General features: G+C 38.9%; 2 protein-coding genes across 12 annotated transcripts in view; one reads left to right on the top strand and one right to left on the bottom strand.

Moving 5' to 3' along the window:
* Positions 1 to 742: 742 nt before the first annotated feature.
* LOC307141525 (kynurenine--oxoglutarate transaminase 3) lies at positions 743 to 9,603 on the top strand. Of its 9 annotated transcripts, none has more exons than XM_079841806.1 (14): positions 996 to 1,044; positions 2,329 to 2,408; positions 2,481 to 2,545; positions 2,623 to 2,767; positions 2,845 to 2,994; positions 3,080 to 3,166; positions 3,250 to 3,375; positions 3,446 to 3,566; positions 3,660 to 3,736; positions 8,411 to 8,500; positions 8,604 to 8,790; positions 8,871 to 8,944; positions 9,033 to 9,119; positions 9,319 to 9,598. In XM_079841806.1, exons 2-14 carry the CDS (start codon positions 2,331 to 2,333, stop codon positions 9,373 to 9,375), a joined length of 1,344 nt encoding a protein of 447 aa, XP_079697932.1. In that variant the 5' UTR covers positions 996 to 1,044; positions 2,329 to 2,330; the 3' UTR covers positions 9,376 to 9,598. The 9 variants fall into 9 exon arrangements, with proteins under 9 accessions (XP_079697934.1, XP_079697932.1, XP_079697937.1 ...); XM_079841805.1 differs by lacking the exon at positions 996 to 1,044 and adding an exon at positions 1,065 to 1,096; XM_079841810.1 differs by lacking the exon at positions 996 to 1,044 and adding an exon at positions 2,212 to 2,270 and having other exon boundaries at positions 2,354 to 2,408.
* An 8,338-nt stretch (positions 9,604 to 17,941) lies between these two features.
* Positions 17,942 to 23,403, bottom strand: part of pkn2b (protein kinase N2b) — a 66,576-nt gene continuing 61,114 nt past the window's right edge. For all 3 annotated transcript variants that reach the window (XM_079841792.1, XM_079841793.1, XM_079841794.1), the window contains exons 20-22: positions 20,605 to 20,712; positions 20,363 to 20,443; positions 17,942 to 20,279 (exon numbers count right to left, since the gene is read on the bottom strand). In XM_079841792.1, coding sequence (XP_079697918.1) covers positions 20,076 to 20,279; positions 20,363 to 20,443; positions 20,605 to 20,712 — 393 coding nt within the window. In that variant the 3' untranslated portion in view covers positions 17,942 to 20,075. The remainder of the gene's footprint in view (positions 20,280 to 20,362; positions 20,444 to 20,604; positions 20,713 to 23,403) is intronic.

The raw sequence follows: 23,403 nt of genomic DNA, 5'->3' as shown, positions 1-23,403 counted from the left end.
GGCACAGCCTAACGCTTTTTGACTTTCTCAGTTTGTGTAAATCAGCTTGAGTATTTTTTTCCCACAATGTGTCTAGAACAATTGACCTGTCGGTTAGACCCCCCCCCCCACTCCCCCCTAGTTACTGTTGCTAACTCTGACAAACAAACGGATCTTACAAGGACAGCTGTCCGTTTGAAAACCTTATCCCAAGTTGTTTTCGGACACGTAGCGGACCCCGTCCCGATTGATGGCCACACTTTACTGATGGGTTAATAAGTTTAGTGCGTCCTTTTTCACGACAAAAAAAAGAGAAAGATTCACCGTCAGAGCTGAACAAACAAAGCATAGAAAGTGGGCATTAACGTCTCATTCACAAACTCTCTCCGTTGCATTATGCATTTGGCATTACCATTATACAGCAAATTACACAAAAACACTCATAAAACTAACACTAAACAAACATTTACAGACCTTTCACTACCCGTATTGCTACGTACAATTCTTCTTTAGGTACTTTACAACAGGATTAGATCTACTTCAGTGAACCTGTAACTTGGGCTAAATAAATAGGCCTAATAAAATGACGCTACATTACAAGAAGGAAAGTATCAATTCTCTTGGCTTGATACAAAAAAACTTTTTACAGAGAATGTGCAGCCTGAGACGTATAGCCTAATGTTATTACGAACACTAAAGTATTAGGCTATTATCACGTCTCCGTGGTTACAGCGCCACCTGCTGTGTAAAAAAAATGCATGTTGACAAATGATGTAAAAAGCAGAAACTAGTTTAGATGATCTCACTGCCACTAAGTTTACCAAAAAATTGTGGACATTTAAACATTGCCCTACGGCTGCTTTATGTCAACATTTGGTGACATGCAAGAAGTAATACATTGTCTAGGATAGACGTGGGTTTGATGTCTCTAACGTTAGTCTGTTTATGATTAATTTAACCTAGACTGACAAAAAAACAAAAAAACATAAAACTCCTGCCCCGAGGCACGTTGCTTTTCCTGCAGGAGCCTTTAATAGAGGCGTTATCAACAAGCGAATCACAAACGTGAGTATAAAAGTGTTACTGGTGTTGTGCCGAAAGCAAATGCAAGACACATGTGTTATTATGGGTATACATTGTTACAATATATCAACATGAACTAATCAAGATCTGTAATATTTATGCTTTATCAACAGCACTGTATTTTCTAAGAATTTCTCTCACAATTTTACTGGTAGCACTGTATGAAGATTTTTTGTGTATAATGTTACAGCTTACTTTATTTTGCTATCATCACTTGTCCTGCACTTGCCATTAAGATGACTTGAAAAAAGTGTCACCACATTTCACGGTTATATCAATCTAGAAAATAAAGTATTTTGCGAGATAAAAATAAATATTTTTTTATTCAGTGGCGGAAACAGGCTACATAATATCTGGACTTTAATGAGAGTAAAATATGAAAACAAGAACGCTAATGATTGGTGTCGGTTGTTATTCGTTTTAAGGCGGTTATCAATGCGTGTTCTCGCGACGAGGGGGCTTTTCACGGCAGGGGTGCTGTTTTCGGCACAATGTTGTATAGCCTTCCTTCATTGTTTAAATAATGAAAGGTAAGCACATTTTATGCTTTTGATTACTTCGAGTATGACAGGCCAGATTACTGGTCACCATTACGTCAAGCTCTTTGACCTAATTATATGTTTATCGAGTTGGTTTTAAATACACTTAAAACAGCTAGGGATTTTTTTTTTCAATCAGACGTAAATAACTTATTTAATAACTTAAATTATATATATATGGCTGCCGCGAAACGGACACTAGGTTACAATAAACACACCTTAGGGCTAACGTTAAACTTTAATCGTTAAAATAAAAACGTAAAATAGATGAGGTATAGGTCACTCTATCTGGAGCCGTCACTGAATCATTTTGACTCGGTTCTTTGAAATGAACTATTCGAAAGAAGTGATTCTTGGAAATGATTCGGACTTCATATATCACTGCGAAGAATATAACGTTAGATAGTTTGGCTTTGTCTTTTGGAACTCTCGATGAAATAAAGCTCATCTCGTAACTTATCGGCCGTTATCATTGTATGCCCACTTACTTCCAGATCAGAACACAGAACTGAATCGGATCTTTGAAAAGAGCAAATTGATTGGTCCGTTTTAGAGGCGTGGGACATTTGCGTCAGACAGAATCTGCTCCAGTCAAACACAAAATACATTTACAACACCGCAACCAATAAACTGAAAGGAGTCTTTTATCTGTGACCGCAATGTTTTGAAGTGAGCAGTGAATATTTGATACAATTTTGACTCATTTTGTTTTTGTTGGCACTGGCAGAAATGAATCTACTCCCTATGTTTAGATCTGCTCCACGCATATTACAAACCAATAGATTTAGAACTTTATCATCCTGCAAAGTGAGTGCAAGTTTCACTGAATTGCTAATTTCTCTTTGACATTCCTTTATTTTGTTCTTTAACTTTGTTTAGTGTAAGATGGCATCCATAAAACATAAGAACGCGAAAAGAATAGAAGGTCTGGACAAGAATGTATGGTAAGTATAGAGAACATTTGCAAACACTTTCACAGACATGTTATATATTCTTAATATATGTCTCATGTGTTGTTTAGGGTGGCCTTCACATCAGTGGCAGCAGACCCTTCCATTGTTAATCTTGGACAGGGTTACCCAGACATTCCTCCTCCCTCCTATGTGAAAGAAGGTCTCGCTCAGGCAGCAATGGTAGACAGGTTGAACCAGTACACACGTGGCTTTGTATGTTAGTCAACACTTTATGATCATCCTGTATTATGTGTTGGAAAAAGCACTCAAATAGATATACTTGTTTTCAGGGCCACCCAACACTGGTTAAAGCCCTGTCAAAAGTATATGGAAAAGTCTATGACCGCCAGCTTGACCCATTTAAAGAGATCCTGGTAACAGTGGGTGGATATGGATCTTTGTTCAGCTCTATGCAGGCTCTGGTTGAGGAGGGAGATGAGGTGAAAACATATTTAGTACTTGTATGTTATACTTATATCATTGCACTATATTATTGATTCATGCACTCTCCTTTTCTCCATTCAGGTTATTATTATAGAACCTTTTTTTGACTGCTATGTTCCTATGGTGAAAATGGCAGGAGCCAAACCTGTTTTTATACCTTTGCGACTGGTAGGTTAGCCTTCTCTATTATGAATGTAATAGGGATTGTCATACTTCCATGAAACATAACAATTGATTGACCTGTTCTATAGAAGTCAACCGCAACAACCAGTATAAGTAGTGCTGACTGGGTTCTGGATCAGGAAGAACTTGCTAGTAAATTCAACTCCAAGACCAAGGCTATCATCATCAACACTCCTAATAACCCTATTGGAAAAGTAAGGTGACATACAGTATATTTAGTTTTGAAATGCGTTTTAATATCCTAATGCTCTCTTCCACTCCCAGATATTCAGTAGGAGCGAGTTGCAAGCGATTGCAGATCTCTGCATCAAACATGACACCCTGTGCTTCAGTGATGAGGTATATGAATGGCTCATATATAAAGGCCATGAGCATGTAAAGATAGGTATGTGATATTTCTCCAGAAGTGAATCTTTTGTGTCAATGGATTACATGTGCTTTAAAAAGGTGATGATTCTGCAGTATTCTCTCTGAACAGCAACCCTCCCTGGAATGTGGGACAGAACCATCACTATCGGCAGTGCAGGGAAAACATTCAGCGTGACTGGATGGAAGGTATTTGACCGTTATCTTCAGTCTTCATTGTTCATATTTATTTCCAGCTTTATCTTAAAGGAATAATTCACCCAAACTTACCCTCCTCCTGTCAATTTTAACTGTTGGGGTAACAGCTAAGGACCCAGGACCAGTAGTGAAAAATGAAGACCAAGAGTCAGGAGTTAGATTAATTAAAGAAAAATTTACTGAAGAATAGTTTGCAGTTTCACCAGCAGAAGCCAGCTTCAAGTCTCACAAGGAGTTCGTAGGCCGCGCTCCCTCTTAACAGTCTCCCCGTCTCCGCCTATCGTACATACATTTCTGAACAGTTATACTGTTTTCAAGGTCTAACCACGTCATTATTGCCATGTGGAATGATTCTGATTGGCTCAGAGAAAATGCACAGTCACGGTAAATTTCCACACAAGGATAGATAGCAGAGCATATCACTAAACTAGGTAGACTAGTTGTCGCCCCATCACTAGAATTAGATCAGTGTTGACCTCGGAGGTTGCTGAAAGGCGTCTTCAGGTCTGGTGTTGTGTGCAGAAAATGTCCAACTTCAATATTGGGCCTGCACAGATCATGCAACGAACATACACAAAAGCTCCCTAGAATCACAGCTCTCCCAAGGTTGGAGAGTCTTAACTACATATCAACAAAGCGCTTCACCAAAACATGCTGATAACATGTGCTTTTCTCTCAGCAAGAGATACAGACAATAGTACAATTGTATTCATACAATTCTTTAGGGATTCAGTAAAAGGAAATATAAAATGAAATGAAAGACAAATCCATATTTTATCTCTGGAAGCCGGGCTAAATGAGCAATCCCTGTTACTGCATTCCGGTCGAGTGTGTGATGCCTCTAAAATCCAAACACACGACAACATGTTCTGAAATCAAGTGTTTTTGCAAAACAACACACACCACCAGGACCGACCCTCAGTCACCACTCGGAGACCAAATACAATCTTTAGAAAATAGAAAGGAAGAAACAATCATGGGTCCTATTGATTAATCAAAATCCTAACAGGAAAGAATCATTAAAATCATAATAATTATATAGGAGGATGAATATTGATTGAGGCTTTGATTATGAATTTAAGTGGGATATATATATACATAATAATATATTGAAGTATTGAAGCGGTAGTGGATTTCAGAATCCACCTTTCATAACCCACCCCTGTTATTTTTCTCTGTGGAACAGAGAGATTTTTTTTAAACACTCCAGTCTCCAAAAAAGTACCAAAAACTCCATAAAAGCAACATAAGATGTTGATAATCTAAACATCTTAAAATCATCAGATTAAAAAATGATGCATCATGGGAAGTTTGGTACCACTGACTGCACCAGAGTGCAAAAATTCCATTCTTTTTCTCCATAGGGGAAATTATTTTTAAGAATAACATATAAACCTTTAAAGACAGACCAATTGCGAGCTATGAGGTTGTAAATTGGTGATATATTGTATGCTTTTGTTAAAGCCATCAACACTGAAAAAAACTACTTTACCTAAATCTCCACCAATCAGAGAATCAAAACAAGCAAATAGACAACAGCGTTTACGGGTGTTTCCCAAACGGAAGGCTGCATCCTACCGAGACTCCGTCCTTCCTAGACCAGTCCTTCTGAGGCTTGTAGGCTAGTGTCCTCCTCAGCAATTAAACCATTGAATGAGACAGTCCAGTAAATGTGGCTACGTCACGCATATTCCCGCCCCCATGGTCACAGCACGAAAATACTATTAAAACTTAAAGGTAGGGTAGGTAGGATTTGGTTAAAAAGCTTTTTTTCCAAATTTGTTTAAACTTTCTTTATATATCAATACATAATTAAAATGTAAGTACTCTGAAAAAGAAAGTATAAAAATTGAGTGTCTGTAGACCTCTCACGACCGTTTTAAAGACAGCTCATTATTTCCATTCACTCCACCTTCTCCCTTCTGGGCTCTTTCCAAAGCCACGCCCCCAAAACACATGAACGCGCTACGCCGACCCATAGACCGTAAAAGCGTCGACCGCTCAGCTGAGAGACGCATTATTTACCTGAGGCGAGCGGAGAAGAAGTGCATGTAGTGACATCATGTCAGAATCACATGTAATAAAATCTAACTTTATCATTATGAATATAAACAAATAAGATGTATTTTAGTACTCACTATCAAGCTAGAATACTGATACTGGTAAAGTTTAAAATACACACACAACACAGTGTCTACGACACACACAGATACAAGATAAAAACATCAGTAAACGTTGGTTTATAAAAACAAACCAAGGGCCGAAATAAACGTGCAGGTAAAGTTCCCGGTGAACATGGTAAAAGAGTTTAGACAGAGGGTAGTAGCTAAAGCTAACTTAGTTCTAAAAAAAGTTCCTGGATGCGGTGTACTAGCTTTTACACATGCATTTTGTTATATAAAGTTACATTTTGCGAAATTCAACAAGACAGTGATCAACTTGAGCTAAGCATATTGAGTATTTATCATCTCTATTAATGGTTCGCTAAGTGTATAACATTGTAACTTTATGCTAAGTAATGTTATGTTAGCTATATTAGGCAGCTACGTGTGCTAGTGATACATGCTTCATGAAAACATAAACCAAAAAAATTTATAATCAAAATGAAAGATTACCTGTCCAGCAGAAATACAGCCTCTTGAACTCTTCAAATCAAACGGGTGCGCCAGGGTTGCTAGGTTTTCACAACAAAATCCGCCCAATTGCTACTCAAAACTAGCCCAAAACAAGCCCAATCGTGTTTCTCCGGTAAAAATCGCATTTGGGGGGTAAAATATGTGTCTTTTTGGTAGGGCTGCCTGCTAAAATTCGCAAATCCCGGGGCAAAATATCACATAATTGGGGTCGCTTCAACCCGCGGACATGAAAAACAGCCCGCGGCAACAGTGTTTGAAGTAGCCCGACTTGGCAACACTGGGGTGCGTGCATGTGGGCAGATCCTGTAGCAAAAGGGGTGGTAGCCATGGTAGCGAGAGAGAGTGACAGTCGCCCAAGCCAATCACTTGTTCCGGCCCGAACGAAAATAATGAGCAGTGTTTATTGCAGATTAAAAAGTATAGAGTCACTCGATTTTTATACTCTCTTTTTCAGAGTACTTAAATTTGAATTATGTATTGACATATAAAGAAAGTTTAAACAAATTTGGACAAAAGTGTTTTAGATCATTCTTACCTACCCTACCTTTAACTTTGGAAAAATACTTTGTATTACAAATATTTATATTAACTGGGTATCTATTAAAGGGTTAGTTCACCCAAAAATGAAAATAATGTCATTTATTACTCACCCTCATGCTGTTCCACTCCCGAAAGACCTCCGTTCATCTTTGGAACACAAATAAGGATATTTTTGTTGAAATCTGATGGCTCATTGAGGCCTGCATAGCCAGCAATGACATTTTCTCTTTCAAGATCCATTAATGTACTAAAAACATATTTAAATATTAAATGTTGGCCGATTTCAAAACACTGCTTCGTGAAGCTTCGAACCGCTATGAATCACTGTATCGAATCAGAGGTTCGGAGCGCCAAAGTCACATGATTTCAGCAGTTTCGCGGTTTGACACGCGATCCGAATCATTCAACACACTGATTCATAACGCTCTGAAGCTTCATGAAGCAGTGTTTTGAAATCGGCCATCAATATATAAGTCGTTATTTAGGGTTTTTTTGGCTCACCAAAAATATTCTTGTCACTTTATAATATTAATATTGAACCACTGTACTCACATGAACCGATTTAAATATGTTTTTAGTACATTAATGGATCTTGAGAGAGGAAATGTCATTGCTGGCTATGCAGGCCTCACTGAGCCTTCGGATTTCAACAAAAATATCTTAATTTGTGTTCCGAAGATGAACGAAGGTCTTACGGATGTAGAACGGCATGAGTGTGAGTAATAAATGACATTATTTTCATTTTTGGGTGAACTAACCCTTAAATGCAGTGAATGACAGCCGTCTGTGGTCTCCCAGTGGCTTACATCATTGTCAGTTTAGTGTTAGTGAAAACAAAAGATAACATCTATGCTTTCATATACAAAAACATTCTTTTTGTCTTACATTTCATAATAAACTCAGACAAGCTCAGTACTGACTCGTTTTTCATCATTTTATTTCCGTGAAATTAAATGCATACAAAGGTTTGTGGGTGATTTAAGACCGCAAAGGATACAGCCAATGCGTCAAAATGGGCCGAATGAAGGATGTGAAACGAAGGCTGCAATGTGATTCTTTACAATGTGACATTGCCAACTACAGAATACAGCGTTTTTAGATGGGGTTTTTTTCCTGTGGATCTGTGTAAACGGGGATCATTCTGACATCATTGTTACCTGTACGTGAAAAACGCATAGGAAAAACTTTTCTGGTTTTAATACATTGTCGTATAAACGTAAAAAGTGGTTCCCTTGAGATTTTCCTATGGGTTTTTATAATAGGATTCTTCCAATTTATGTGTAAAATAAGGTATGGGGTAAACTTAACTTGACTGTACTTGGATATTTTTCTCAACAGCTTAAATTAATTACACCCATATAAAAATGTGAATTTTGTTTATTTAAAAATATATACATTTCTAATAAGTAACTAGATGAGAACATTTGGTGTGTTTGGAGGTTATGTACAGTACACAAAACAAACTTTTTTTTATTTTCTTTTTTTGCAGTTAGGTTGGTCAATCGGACCTGAACACTTGATCAAACACCTGCAGACTGTTATGCAAAACAGTCTCTATACGTGTCCGACCCCACTACAGGCAAGTCTTGTCTGTGTTATTGGTTTGTTATTGGTTTTACGATGTGTTGCAATGCCCTATTCTATGCATTCTATGTGTTTGTGACAATTGTACTGCACAATAGGAAGCGGTTGGCCAGGGTCTTCTTCGGGACTATGAGCTGATGGGTCAACCCGACTGCTACTTTTCCTCTCTAGCATTAGAGCTGGAAGAGAAAAGAGACCGTATGGCAGCCATGTTGAGACAGACTGGCATGACTCCAGTGGTCCCTGAGGGAGGATACTTCATGATAGTGGATGTTACCGCACTCAGTAAGTGGGTTGAAGTGATGTATGTTAATAAAATTGGCAGTTTAATCTTATTAATGTTCTGTCTTGTCTGCTAAATATAGATCAGGACCTGTCACATATGGGAGATGAAGAACCTTATGACTACAAGTTTGTCAAATGGATGATAAAAGAGAAGGTACTCTCTTTTCTGATTTTAGGAATCTATAACAGAACAAAGCATAGAAAATTGTCTTTAAAATTATAACTTTTTTTTTTTTTTAAAGAAACTGGCTGCAATTCCCGTAACAGCTTTTGTGGGGGAAGATTCTGTAAAGCAGTTTGAGAAATACATTCGTTTGTGCTTTATCAAGGTAAGGAATGGGTTTACTTTAAGGCTTTTACAGGCAATATAAAAGATTATTTGTCTATCTAAAGACTGACAAATCTATGTTTAGCAGTCTTTCCTTTCTGAAACTGTCTAAATGTTGCAGAGATGATTTTCTAATAAAAATTACGTTAAATGCCTTGCTGGTGCTGATGGTATGTATCGGATTTCATTTTTCACTACAGCAAGACAGTACCTTGGATGCGGCAGAGGCCATTCTGAAGAGCTGGAACAAAAGCTGATTTCTGAAAGCTTGATAATACAGTAATAAATGTGCAGCAGTAGTCAGATTTATAACCTATATTAATTTAATACGCCTGGCCCTGTACTTATAATGTCATTTTTAAAGCCTGTTGTGATTATGGTTTAATTTTAAATTAATATTTTGTCACAGGCTACTAGTTGTATTACATTAACCGAATGTAATGCTTGTATAAATAAAATCCTCTTGATGTGGGAAATCATAATTTATGTCTGGCTTTTTCAAGGTACCTTACATATAAAGTTGGCTGCACACATACACTACCATTCAAAAGTTTGGGGTCAGTAAGATAAACAGTGAAGACTGAATTAATGCCTGCTGAAAATTCAGCTTTGCCATCACATTAATAAATAACATTTTAAAATGTAGCCTGGGTGAGCATAACGGTCTTCTTTTTAAGAAAAATAAAACATTTGTACTGACCCCAAACGTTTCAATGGTATTATAGGTAGAATATAATGTGTAAAAGATGCTTTTAGTTCAGGTCTTGTGAGATGGAATGCAAAACCATGTAGTGGTCCATCTAATTTAGCTGCATTTCTGATATCAGTTTCCATCAGTATATATTACAATATCTGACCCTCCATGCTAAAAGTCAGGAATTATTTAGTCCCAGCTTTTGTTTTTGCACATTGCACATAAGTTTGAAAACATAATTCTAGTATGTTGAGCTATGGTGCTCATGTGAGAGATACAGGTTTGAGTCTGACCTGCAACATGTCCTGGTCCCATTTCTGTTGATCAATATTTTCCTGTCATTCTATACTGTCTTAGTAATTTTTTTGAGAGCCAACGGTTTTTTTCCCCAAGACAATATCATTGGTCAACCTCAAGATGGCATTATTCTACCTGAAATTGTTCATATGGGTGGAACATTAATCCATGGTTTCACAGACAAGGCTTAAACCTAGTGTCAGACTAAAATGCATGTTTGAGCTGTTTTAACTGAAAACAACTTACACTGACATATGTCAGTGACATTGTTTTGTCTCAAGATAATGTTTTTTTTTTTCATAAGGCATGTTTATAAAATCTTCTTAAATGTACTCATTGAACTAAGGCCTAATCCTGGTTTAATCTAAACCCTGTCTGAGAAATCAGGCCTAAGTGATATAAATGATATATTATTAGACAATTAATTTGTATTTGACTTCTTGGCTCTTTTCTGTCAGCAGCAAATGTTCAGTGAATTTAGGGACTTTTGTTCATATGCACAAAAACTAAAATACTTAAAGGGATAGTTCACCAAAATGAAAATTAGCCCATGATTTACTTAAATCATCCTAGGTGTATATGACTTTCTTCTTTCAGACGAATAAAATTGGAGTTATATTAAAAAAGTCCTGGCTCTTCCAAGTTTTATAATGGCAGTTACTGTTGCTCTGTTTTTGAAGTCTATAAAAAATGCATCTGTCCATCAAATAACGTGCTCCACACGGTTCTGGGGGGTTAATAAAGGTCTTCTGAAGCAAAATATGAAGAAAAATATCAATTTTTAAAACTTTATAAAGTAAAGTTCCAGCCTATCGCCTTCCGTGGAAAAGTGTTGAAAATGCCTTTGCAATTCAAGATGCGTATGCGACGTCTGACGAGCGTACCTGGTAACGTAAGCCTTTGATTAGCTTTACATGGCACTTTTAACACTTTTTCCTTAAATTTAATACCGAAGGCGATTGGCCGAAACTTTACTTTATAAAGTTTTAAATGTGGATATTTTTCTTACACAAATGCATCGATTTGCTTCAGAAGGCCTTTATTACTCTCTGTGGAGCACATTATTTGACGGACAGATGCATTTTTTATGGCCTTCAAAAACAGAGCAACAATTACTGCTATTATACAGCTTGGATTTGCCAGGACTTTTTAAATATAAAAGAAGAATGTCATATACACCTAGGATGACTTAAGGGTGAGTAAACCATGGGCTAATTTTCATTTTTGGGTGAACTATCCCTTTAACCACACTCAAGTCGTATGTCACAATAAGATGCACATACAACACATACAAATAACTCATATGTTGAAATAGAAGGAATCCACAGGATTGTTCTAAAACACGGTTAAGTTATCCGAATTCCTATTGCCTAATTTGAAGTATTTCATCAGTGATAGCCTAATTCCATCTTATATTTTTGTTCACTTCCTTTCTGCAGATGATTCTCTGAAGCACCAGCAAGTGAAGGGCGGAGCCAACCTATTTCCCAGCTTCCCTTTCCTCTTCCTGTCTGTAAATCTGTCCCATGTCCTGACTGTCCCCTCGAGAGCATGTAGTCTACTATTTCTATGACATTTTTCCAAGATTGCGTTCAAAAGTCTGAGTCAGGTTTGAAAATCTGGTTTACTTTCATTTAAAAAAAACTGAAAACGGTTTAAAAGGGGTCAGACATGTCCTTTTTATTATTCTAATATGTTCCTGATAATATAAATATGTAAATATTTAAGATCAGTCACTAATCAAATAAGTACATTTTGACATTTGCCATGTCGATTTTGTACAAATAGTCAGATGTTCTAGCTTCCACTGAATCACAAGATGCTTTTTGGAACATTCTCAAATAATGCTGCATAACATGGTATGGTTTTATACACCTTTTGCACCAAATAGTTGGTTTCTTTTAAAGTGCCCTTATGTTTTTTTCGAATGTTCCCATCCAGGCAGTGTGTAATATACAGTGGGGGAAATAATTTGATCCCCTGCTGATTTTGCAAGTTTGTCCACTTACAAAAAAATGAAGTGTCAATACTTTTTTTTATGGTAGGTTTATTTAGAGACAGAATATCAACCAAACAATCCAGAAAAAAACGCATATAAAGGTTAGACATGTATTTGAATTTCAGTAAGTGAAATAAGTATTTGATCCCCAAGCAAAATATGACTTTGTGCTTGCCAACAAGGGTTTCTCCACCAAGTACTGAGGTAAGATATTTCTTGCTGTTGGTCACCAGGTTTGCACACATCTCAGGGGGGATTTTGGTCCACTCCTCTTTACAGATCCTCTCTAAATCCTTAAGGTTTCTTGGCTGTTGCTTGTCAACTCAAAGTTTCAGCTTCAGCTACAGTGGGGAAAATAATTCTGTTGAGTGACCTTGTCACTTGTGAGATAACCAACGCGTCAAGGCGAGTTTTCTACTCTTAAGTTTCCAATTTATTTTCCAAGTTTTTGGGGCGCTCACCACACCAAAAAGAAGGAAAAGGAAAGCTCTCATCACAGCACAGCTCCGTACTAGTTGTCACATTGTGGTGGACTTAACGTATGAAGAGGGTGCAGGCTCCATCATGGCCACCGCGAAAGAGCCGGAGAGCCACAAAGGAAAAGGTCATCCTCCACACGGTCTCTGCATCTTCTGTTTGGGCGCCAAAGACGCTCAGGCAGCACTATCTAACCCCGAGGGCTCCACTCACTGTGCAACGTTCTCAGCCAAAACCCGAGAGAGGACTCTGCGTGGCAATAGCTGGGAAGTCAGAACAATGCCTCTCTGCTCAACCCAGAGAATCTATGGATTGTCTGCAGGCTGCCAGCTTGTGGGGAGAGATGATGGTGAGTGTGTCACCCGTCCTTCCCCCGCTGTTTGAAGACCCGTTAGCGGGAGAGGAAGATGACGATGACAAGGTGTTCAAGGGTAGAACAGTGAGAAGAGTTTGGTCTCCTGCACTGAGAGCCAAGCACATAACTTTTCTAGAGCTACTGGCAGTATTCCAAGAATCATCATGTATTGGTCAGGACTGACAATACAATGGTGATAGCCTACATGAATCGGCAGGGAGGAGTATTTTCTCACAAGCTTCACATGTTAGCGAAGAAACTGATTATGTGGAGCAGCAGGACCCCCCTGTCATTACGTGCGACACATGTTCCAGGAATAATGAACAGGGGAGCAGATCTACTGTCAAGAGGGAATCCTCTGCACAGGGAGTGGAGACTCCACCCCCCCATAGATCTCTTTGCATCGTGCACAAACACGCAATGTCCCCTGTTCTTCTCTCTTGCCAGCGACGATGCACAAGCCCACGAGTGGCTATGCGTTCCCTCTATTGAGCCTGATCGAGCCGAACCCTACAGAGGGTTCTGCTCAACGACCACCCATGGCCGTTACCACCATGCAGGGATCTCCTCTCACAAGCACGGGGGGAAATATTCTACCCCTCCCCTCAGAAACTAGCTCTCTGGGCCTGGCCTGTGAGAGGTTGAATCTGAATGTAGCCGGGTTACCTCAGAAAGTGATTGAGACAATTCAGAACGTGAGGGCTGCCTCGACACATTCTTTATAATCTCAAATGGAGGGTGTTTGAGGGATGGTGCACAGATAAGAATATTGTTCCTTTCTTGTGTTCAGTTTCGGACGTGCTGTGCCCTTATCCAGAAGGTCCTGTAAGAAACAGAGTCTTTTTCTATGTTTAAGGTTTATCTGTCCGCTATCTTGGCATATTGGTCTTGCTCACCCTCTCATCTGTGGATTTATGAGAGGTGCACAAAGGCTACACCCAGTATCGAAAGCTGCTGGTCCTGCCTTGGGATGTTTGAGCCCATTGAAAACATTGCCTTGAAGCTTCTTACTTTAAAGATGGCTCTGTTACTTGCTCTCACTACAGCAAAAAGGGTGAGTGAACTACTATATGCTTTATCAGTTCACTCCTCGTGTATGATGTCCATTCCAGGTGGTCAAAAAGTAACTTTTAGTACTAACCTGGCGTTTGTGCCTGAAGTGTTTGATCACGCAGTGCGGTTCAATCAGTGGACTTGCTAGCTTTTCATCCACCACCCTTTTCATCTCCAAAGGAGGAGAGGGTACACTGTTTAGGTCCGGTTCATACTCTTTATACGTACATACAGAGAAACCAGCTATTGGTCTCGTGGGCTGACTCTTACAAGGGAAAAATCTCCCATCAACGCCTTTCCCACTGGGTGGTGGAGGCTATCGTGTTATGTTACATTAACGCGACTATAGAGCCCCCAGTAGGACTACGAGAACATTCTACTAGAGGCATGGCTACATCCTGGGCTCTATTTAAAGGAATTTCTATTCAAGAAATTTGCGTGGCAGCCAGCTGGTATTCTCCGCACACATTTGTTCGTTTCTATAGACTTGATGTGATGGAACCCTCTCTGTCTCACTCAGTTGGGTTGTATAATGTAGTTTTTAATAGGGGCGAATTCCTCATTTTATTCTGTTTTCACCTTTGTCTGGAGCTATCATTCTGATAATAACCCACTCATGCATTAGTCTGCTTCTTCAGCATATCGGCAATGCGGGAGTTGTCTATATTCTATAGTGAGATACCAAACGAATGTTAGAAAGAGAACGTTAGGTTACTGATGTAACCCTGTTCTCTGATAACAGAGTGAGGTATCTCACATACATTTGCATAATGCCCGCAAACAACTTGAGCAACCCTCGAACATCATTTTACTGATGACTGATTCTCAAATCTCGAAGTTCAACGCAGGATTCGCAAAACATTTGCTCTTCAAAGATGGGTCAGTTACTCCTCAGAATCACAGCCTGTAAGTATGAGTAATTATTGATGTATATATTTTCTACCAGATGTTCAAAATACGTAGTTTTGTGTTTTATATTGTGTAAGTTTCCAGCTAACTCACATTATTACAGTCTTACAGAAAGAGGTAATGCTAATCAGGTGTGGGCCGCTATTACCTAAAACTGTTTATTAATGCAGATTGTCTGTCGTTCTTACTACTTTGAGTAAAGATAAAGGACATTTGTTACATGATTAGTCATTCACGTTAGTGCTCGGCTCATGTATGCGCTGTTATTGATAAAGTTTCAGCATGTGCACCGCAATAAATTCAAAATATACGGTTTGTTGGTGGACTTACTCTTGTTAATGCTAATGGTGAGGAATTATAGTTGCAACATCTCATAATGTACCTCAAAATGCGTAGCATATCACTGACAAACATCCTGCTCAAGTTGTCCTTGCGATAGAGGTTTAGGTTGAATAACTTTCTTCCAACATTTCATCATTGGACTCACACTCAGATTGATATGGTAAAATCTACATCATCAATACTGTCTTTACAGTGTGTACATTCGCTGCGCTTTAAGAAGCCTCCGTGCAGAGTTGATCTGCATTCACACAGGGCGTCGGCGCCAACGCTTCTCATTTACTTTGAATGGGTGACGTCATGCATTGCCGAACTGAATTGTGGGTTCCGTTGCGTCCCATCGCTGCCGTTGCTCACGGCAGAAGTTAAAAACTTTTCAACTTTTGAAGTGATAAGGCAGGTGTCAGCCAATCAGATCGCCTATGCAAATAGCCTAGCGTTCATGCAACACCGGGAAAGTAATATGATTGGCTGCTGTCACTATGACGGTCTCATCAGCACCAAGCTCCAGACACCCTCAGTCAAGCAAGCGTTGATGCCCCGTGTGAATGCAGCATTATGGTAATCGACCATTAGTTTCCGAAATGCGCTGTACATGGTAGAACAATCACAACAGACTGGGCCATCTGACCAATCGGAGCAGAGTAGGCTCATGCAAAGGAGGGATTTAGAGAGACAAATTCATCCATCGAGTCATTTGAGAATCGTCGAAAAATGTGGTGGTACGTATCTGGTATGCAATGTACAGTGAGGAAAATAAGTATTTGAACACCCTGCTATTTTGCAAGTTCTCCCACAGAAATCATGGAGGGGTCTGAAATTGTCATCGTAGGTGCATGTCCACTGTGAGAGACATAATCTAAAATAAAAATCCAGAAATCACAATGTATGATTTTTTAACTATTTATTTGTATGATACAGCTGCAAATAAGTATTTGAACACCTGAGAAAATCAATGTTAATATTTGGTACAGTAGCCTTTGTTTGCAATTACAGAGGTCAATCGTTTCCTGTAATTTTTCACCAGGTTTGCACACACTGCAGGAGGGATTTTGGCCCACTCCTCCACACAGATCTTCTCTAGATCAGTCAGGTTTCTGGCCTGTCGCTGAGAAACACGGATTTGAGCTCCCTCCAAAGATTCTCTATTGGGTTTAGGTCTGGAGACTGGCTAGGCCACGCCAGAACCTTGATATGCTTCTTACAGAGCCACTCCTTGGTTATCCTGGCTGTGTGCTTCGGGTCATTGTCATGTTGGAAGACCCAGCCTCGACCCATCTTCAATGCTCTAACTAAGGGAAGGAGGTTGTTCCCCAAAATCTTGCAATACATGGCCCCGGTCATCCTCTCCTTAAAACAGTGCAGTCGCCCTGTCCCATGTGCAGAAAAAAGCCTCCAAAGCATGATGCTGCCACCCCCATGCTTCACAGTAGGGATGGTGTTCTTGGGATAGTACTCATCATTCTTCTTCCTCCAAACACGTTTAGTGAAATTATGACCAAAAAGTTATATTTTGGTCTCATCTGACCACATGACTTTCTCCCATGACTCCTCTGGATCATCCAAATGTCATTGGCAAACTTAAGACGGGCCTGGACATGTGCTGGTTTAAGCAGGGGAACCTTCCGTGCCATGCATGATTTCAAACCATGACGTCTTGGTGTATTACCAACAGTAACCTTGGAAACAAGTGGTCGCAGCTCTTTTCAGGTCATTGACCAGCTCCTCCCGTGTAGTTTTGGGCTGATTTCTCACCTTTCTTAGGATCATTGAGACCCCACGAGGTGAGATCTTGCATGGAGCCCCAGTCCGAGGGAGATTGACAGTCATGTTTAGCTTCTTCCATTTTCTAATGATTGCTCCAACAGTGGACCTTTTTTCACCAAGCTGCTTGGCAATTTCCCCGTAGCCCTTTCCAGCCTTGTGGAGGTGTTCAATTTTGTCTCTAGTGTCTTTGGACAGCTCTTTGGTCTTGGCCATGTTAGTAGTTGGATTCTTACTGATTGTATGGGGTGGACAGGTGTCTTTATGCAGCTAACAACCTCAAACAGGTGCATCTAATTTAGGATAATAAATGGAGTGGAGGTGGACATTTTAAAGGCAGACTAACAGGTCTTTGAGGGTCAGAATTCTAGCTGATAAACATACAAATAAATAGTTAAAAAATCATACATTGTGATTTCTGGATTTTTTTTTTTGATTATGTCTCTCACAGTGGACATGCACCTACGATGACAATTTCAGACCCCTCCATGATTTCTAAGTGGGAGAACTTGCAAAATAGCAGGGTGTTCAAATGCTTATTTTCCTCACTGTATATTATGAGAAAATTAAAGTGTATTTTGACCTTTGATGCATGTAAACCTGTTGTAGGAGACCACCAAAACAAAATTAGGAGCCTTTAAAATAGCATAATAGGGACACTTTAAGAACAGCACCTCAGTGGGAACTATTTCACATGTTTATAATACTGTGCAGAGGAGGTTGTTTAAACACATTAACTTCATCTAGCACACAGAGGAGGGAGTTATGAAGGTTCACAGAGTGGATGAAGCTTTCCATGGGAAAGCCTAGTTACTCATGTAATACACACCCAGACAGGACCAGTTAGACCCGCAGAGCGATAGGTTCTTTCACTTAGCAGCCAGGTGAGGTGACTCAAACATCAACTGCTTCTGTTTTTTTTATTTATTTTTTTTTCACAGCGAATGTGTCACATGCCAACCACTGCAGGAAATGGGGAAAAATTAGCTTATTAGTAAATCTCTAGACCGGTTTGCATGAGTCACTTATGCAAAAACCCATTGTAACATTTAAGTACTAAAACTAGACCAACAGGTTTGACCAGACCGGTACGTCAGTCATCTTCCACCTGTAGTAAGATTTACAATCACATTATCACTTAGTAGTAAAACCGCCAGTTCTTTATTTCTTAAGACAGCACGCCACAACACGTTTCAAAGCAAAATTATAATCTTGCAACATTGTCTGTCCAAAATGACACTATCCCCCGGTTTCACAGACAATGCTTAAGCTAATCCTAGACTAAAATGCATGTTTGAGCTGTTTTAACTGAAAGAATCTTGCACTGACAAATCTTAAAATATGTCAGTGGCATTGTTTTGTCTCAAGATGCACACCAGTAATGTTTTTTTCTTGGGCACGTTTATAAAAGTTACTTAAATGTCCTAATTGAACTAAGGCCTAATCCTGGCTTGGTCTAAGCCCTGTCTGTGAAACCGGGCCAATGTGTAATCAAATATAGCTAAGAATGATAAAACACGTCTTTCAGTATTGCAAGACTAGCGTCATTACACACGGCGTAGCCTAATTGATATCAAGCATTGTATGGCGTCTATAGTCCAACTTTGCAAAATTAAATAAATAAAAAATGAATTTGACAATGTCAGACCGACTAACATTTTTCACTAATTAAAAAAAACTACATATTGTTTTAGTCCACCTCAAGTCTAATTCTAAATTGCATGTAAACATTTTAAACATGTTGATAGTATGGGTGTGTGTCTTCATTAGTTTGTTTGGAGCACACATTCTTCTGTGAAGCTCTTACCAAGAGGAACAGACAGAAACCAGGTGTCAGTTGGTGTACAGAATGTATTTGAGGAAGGTTTCATGATACACTTGAGTGGAATTGTTGGCAGGAGTCCATCATAAGCTACCTCAGAGCGGGGTGAGATCACTGTAGGAACAAATGTGTCTAACAAGTAGTAATGGTAATCACTGACATACAAAACCATTTCTATTAAAGGTGGTTTAATGTTGACATATACAACCACAAAATGGCTAAATTGTGAGCAATCGTTGTAAAATTACAAAGATCTGAAATAGACTACAAATTTCCTTTAAAAAAAAATGTCAACTAATAAAACATACAGCCAGTTTTGGCATGACCACATGCCAAAAATATACCTTTTTTGTATTCATGAATATACATTTTTACATTCCATTTGAAAAGTTCAGAATTGCTCTCAACTTTGAGCTGCCCTCTCCAAAATGATAATCTTACAATTCATATATATGTGTACAACCATTGTCATAACATACAGCAGATCCAAATGGATAATATTCTAAAAATACAGTATAAAACTATAACTTACATTTCTTTTGATGATTAGAGTACAAGGATGCTTTTATAGAAATGAAAAATTCTTGAAAGATTAATTAAAAATCGCAGCTTTCTCTCATTTTACCTTTAAAAATTCAAGTTAATTTATCTGTGCTCTTGGCCAAGGTCTTTTTAATCTAATAAAAAGGGCAAAAGAACATTTGGCAGGAACGCTTTGGTAGGTTTTCTGTACCTGATAGTTGTTGTTTGGAAGCCCTGTAAAGAATTTAAGGCATTGAAGGGAATTAATGAAAATAAATTATTCAATAGAATTCTCCTCGAGCATGCGCCTCTTGTACGATGTTTCTATTATGGAGTGAAGAACTTGCAATTTGAGGTCTTAGTCAGGTTCAGATCTTCAGTTGTGTGTCTGCCCCCAAAATCTTGAAGACAATAGGCACATTTTAGTCTATGAAAGCAGAGAAAATGTGTGGAAAATGGAGAGGGAAGCTGCAGTTGATTCCTGTTGAATCCTCACAAGTTTGTAATGGTCACCAATCAGTGTCTCAGTGCTCTGACAATGAAAAGAAGCCACATTAGGCTACAAAGACTCAACCACTTCATTCTTGTTTCTTAAAGCAGGTTATCACCAATCCCTTGAATGGCACGAGTAAGAGCATTTTTCTTCTCTGATGTGTCCTGTAGAAAGGGAGTTTCTCGGCTGGTTCAGTGTTGAGCATGTGTGATCAGGGTTAATGAGGATCTGGGTTAACACCAGTCAGCGATGTAGTCAAAGTCTACAAACATCTCCTGCTCGTTGACAGTCAGAACCCTCGGCTCACGAGGTGGAGTCAGTATCGGTGCCTCTGAGGTGAATTCGTCATCAAAGTTACTAACGTCCTCACGGTCTTTGATGGTCGGCACGAATGGAGGACGGATCTTCTTTGTCAGCAGTTCAGCCCAATCCATAGTCTGAGGGAGAATAAACAAATATGTGGTAAGGACTTTATCGGTGACAAAAGTTGAAAAAAAAGGAGGTAAAACAGATGGCCTACTCTGAAAAATGGATGGCTCTTCACTTCCTCCGCATCTCTTTCCCCTGCGCCAAGCCGCCGCTCTGGATTTCTCCTTAACAACTGGATAAGGAGGAGAATGTCTAAATCTTATAAACATAGCTAGTAAAGTGCCATTACAAAAGAGAACAGCCTTTTCGAAAAAGCTGTGTTGTGATTTTACAATAAAATGAGGCGTAGTCTAGGACAATAGTTAAACCACAGCAGGACATGTCCAAACATACCCTTCTCATTATGGAAATAGCTTCAGTGGAGAGGAACCTTGGATAGCGAACTTCATCATTAACAATACTGTCAAACACCTCCTCTTCATCATCGCCAGGGAATGGGGACTGAGAATAAAATGAGAAATAACCCATCACCACACAATCACACGCCTTCAATGCACAATTCATATGATTTTTTTAAATAATTATTATACAATTAATATAATATGAATCATATTTTCAGAATGAAAATAAATGAAAAGTTTCTTTAGAAGTGAATCTTTTTTTTAATCACTGAACATGAGCTTATCAGTATTGTCACTTTAATAAATTGATTTTATTCATTAAAATTATAGTTAATAATCAGTTAATAATAGTGCTGTCAATGTTTAACTGCACTAAATTATGCAAATCACACAACTCATCATAACCCCTTGATGCAAATTTGTAATTCAAGATTGAAGCGTCACGTTCATGTTTTTGAGAAACCACCACAGGAAACACGGCAAACTAAGCCACGAGAATAGACAGCACAGAATGAGCTGGCTTACATGGGACAGTCTTGCATTAAAAAAAAACAAAAAAAAAACCAGTTGGACAGAGCGTAACAAAATGGGACATAATGCAGAAATCTTGAGAAGATTTGCAAAACTGACTTGACACATTGTCCTAAAAACATTCAACGAGATGCTGAAAAACAGCTAGATTTGTCGCCAATTTCTTCTTATATTCTAACTTAAGAAAACATTTAAGAAGTATTCATATTCCCGAAAAGAATGTTCTTAAAAATCATTGTGAATAACTTCTTAAAGTTAGGATAACCTCCAACCTATCTTAAATACCCATATGTAAGATGTTTAATGAATTTATTGGGTTGTTTCAAATATGAACCATTACAACATAACAGTAGCTGGCTAAATATAATACAGTATATATTACTAATAGTACCATGAATATGGACTATTATGAGTACTCTGAATGACATGGCTCGATCTTTTACACGTATATGACGCGCTCACTCAAGCTAGAACTAGCGAGGCAGCACAGCACACACAGATACCATAGACAGTAAAAGAAATGGACACAGCAACCCCATAGACTTCAACGCAGAAAATTGAAGTCAGTTAGAAGCTCTCACTTCCTGAAGGCTGAGCGTACTGCGCAGCCTCACACTGAGCTTGATGATGTAGATGTGACGTGACAACCTGTCTGACAGTTGTAAGTCTTCTAGTAGTTGTGCAAAGTGAAATCTGAATCACCGAATCTTGTAGAGACAGAGAGAGTGAGCAGGAGCAACTTTTGATGAATGAAGCAGGATTTGCGACATCTCTTTCTGCGTTTATGCCTCCACGTCCCCCCGATTGCCTCATAGACAGTAAAAGATTGCCGCGAGCTTCCCCTCGGGTCTATACGGTACAGCGCGACAGTCGCGTGGTTATGACGCAATCGTTAGCCTATGTTTTAAAAAAACGGCTTCTACGGGGCGATAGAAAGAAATAAACAATGGACAAATGGAGTCTTTAAACGCCTCAGATGTAAAGATATTCGCTGTCAAAGTGAGGCCAAAATGAATGGGAGTCAATGGGATGCTAACAGCAGGTGATGGCTTGGTTAGCAATGGCTGCCCCTATGGAAGGTATGCTTTCCGTAGGCTGGATTACCCCCTTGACAGATACCAGACGCGTGCACTCTAGAGAGAGCGGAAGAAAGACAGAGCGCAAATGAATGGGAAAGACCACTGCATCTTGAGACAGCCTCTTTTAAAATAAAGATTTTAATGACACAGCGTCTGCAAAATAGTCTGCACACTTATTATGATATCTACGGTAATCTGTAGACAGCGCAAAAAGACGGGCTTTGATGTGTTTTTCATTCAGCAATACCCGCCTTTCAATAAAATAACACCTTTCATGTTCTTCTTAAGTAAAAAATTAAGATGTTCTTTAGAAAATATTTGAGAACTTGACAATTTTTCAAGAATTGCACTCTCTTCTTAGAATTTATCTTAAGAATTTTCTTAACTTCTTTCTTAAGAAGATTTTTGTGAATCCGGCCCCAGATTCTGTGTGAACGGTCCATTGGTCTACCTCAGACAGATTGTCAACCTGTCTCAACATGGATTGCTGTGGACTGCAAGTCAGTTATAGACTTATGTTTAATTATACAGAAATACTTTAAAACAAACAATGTGTTAAATTCTGAAGTCACATTTTATGTCTTTACACCATCAATCCTTCCTCCAAAACGTGTTTTTGTCTTACCCTGATTTACTATGCTAAGCCTATTATAAGTTTATATTTTAGACCTGCATCACTCGCCCGTGCGTGTTTCACCGTCTCTGTAAATAGAGAAAAGTTGCTCTGGCTACTTTGACACGTGTTGGTGTGGGAGTGGCATGGGTTAGCGGTCACAACGAGTGAGAAAGGTTTACATGAAGCACATTAAATCTCGAACCTCCAAAAAAAAGAGAAGAGACAGAGCTCGTAATCGGGTTTTCAGAGATTCAACATGTGAGTAAGGTATTTTATTGAACAGATAAATTGCATATGTAGCTCTCTCACAGAGTAAAGCATTATCTATTCTGAAGGGTCATTTCATTATGATTGTTGTAGCGCTGTGTTGGAATTTATTTTCAAGTTAGTACCGAGTCTGTTAATGGGTATAGCTATACTAAGTCTAAAAAGGTAATCTCTTAAGCCTAATATAGTGAATGCTTTGGTTTGTGCCTTGGCTCTGCATGACTGGACAGATGAATATGGTTCAATGTCCTTTAGCAAAACGCTTGCAGTTTCGTTTTTTAACCAATAGAGGGACAAA

This window comes from Gobio gobio (genome assembly GCF_949357685.1).
Source record: "Gobio gobio genome assembly, chromosome: 17".
Classification (NCBI taxonomy): domain Eukaryota; kingdom Metazoa; phylum Chordata; class Actinopteri; order Cypriniformes; family Gobionidae; genus Gobio; species Gobio gobio.
This window is presented reverse-complemented; position numbering and strand designations above follow the sequence as displayed.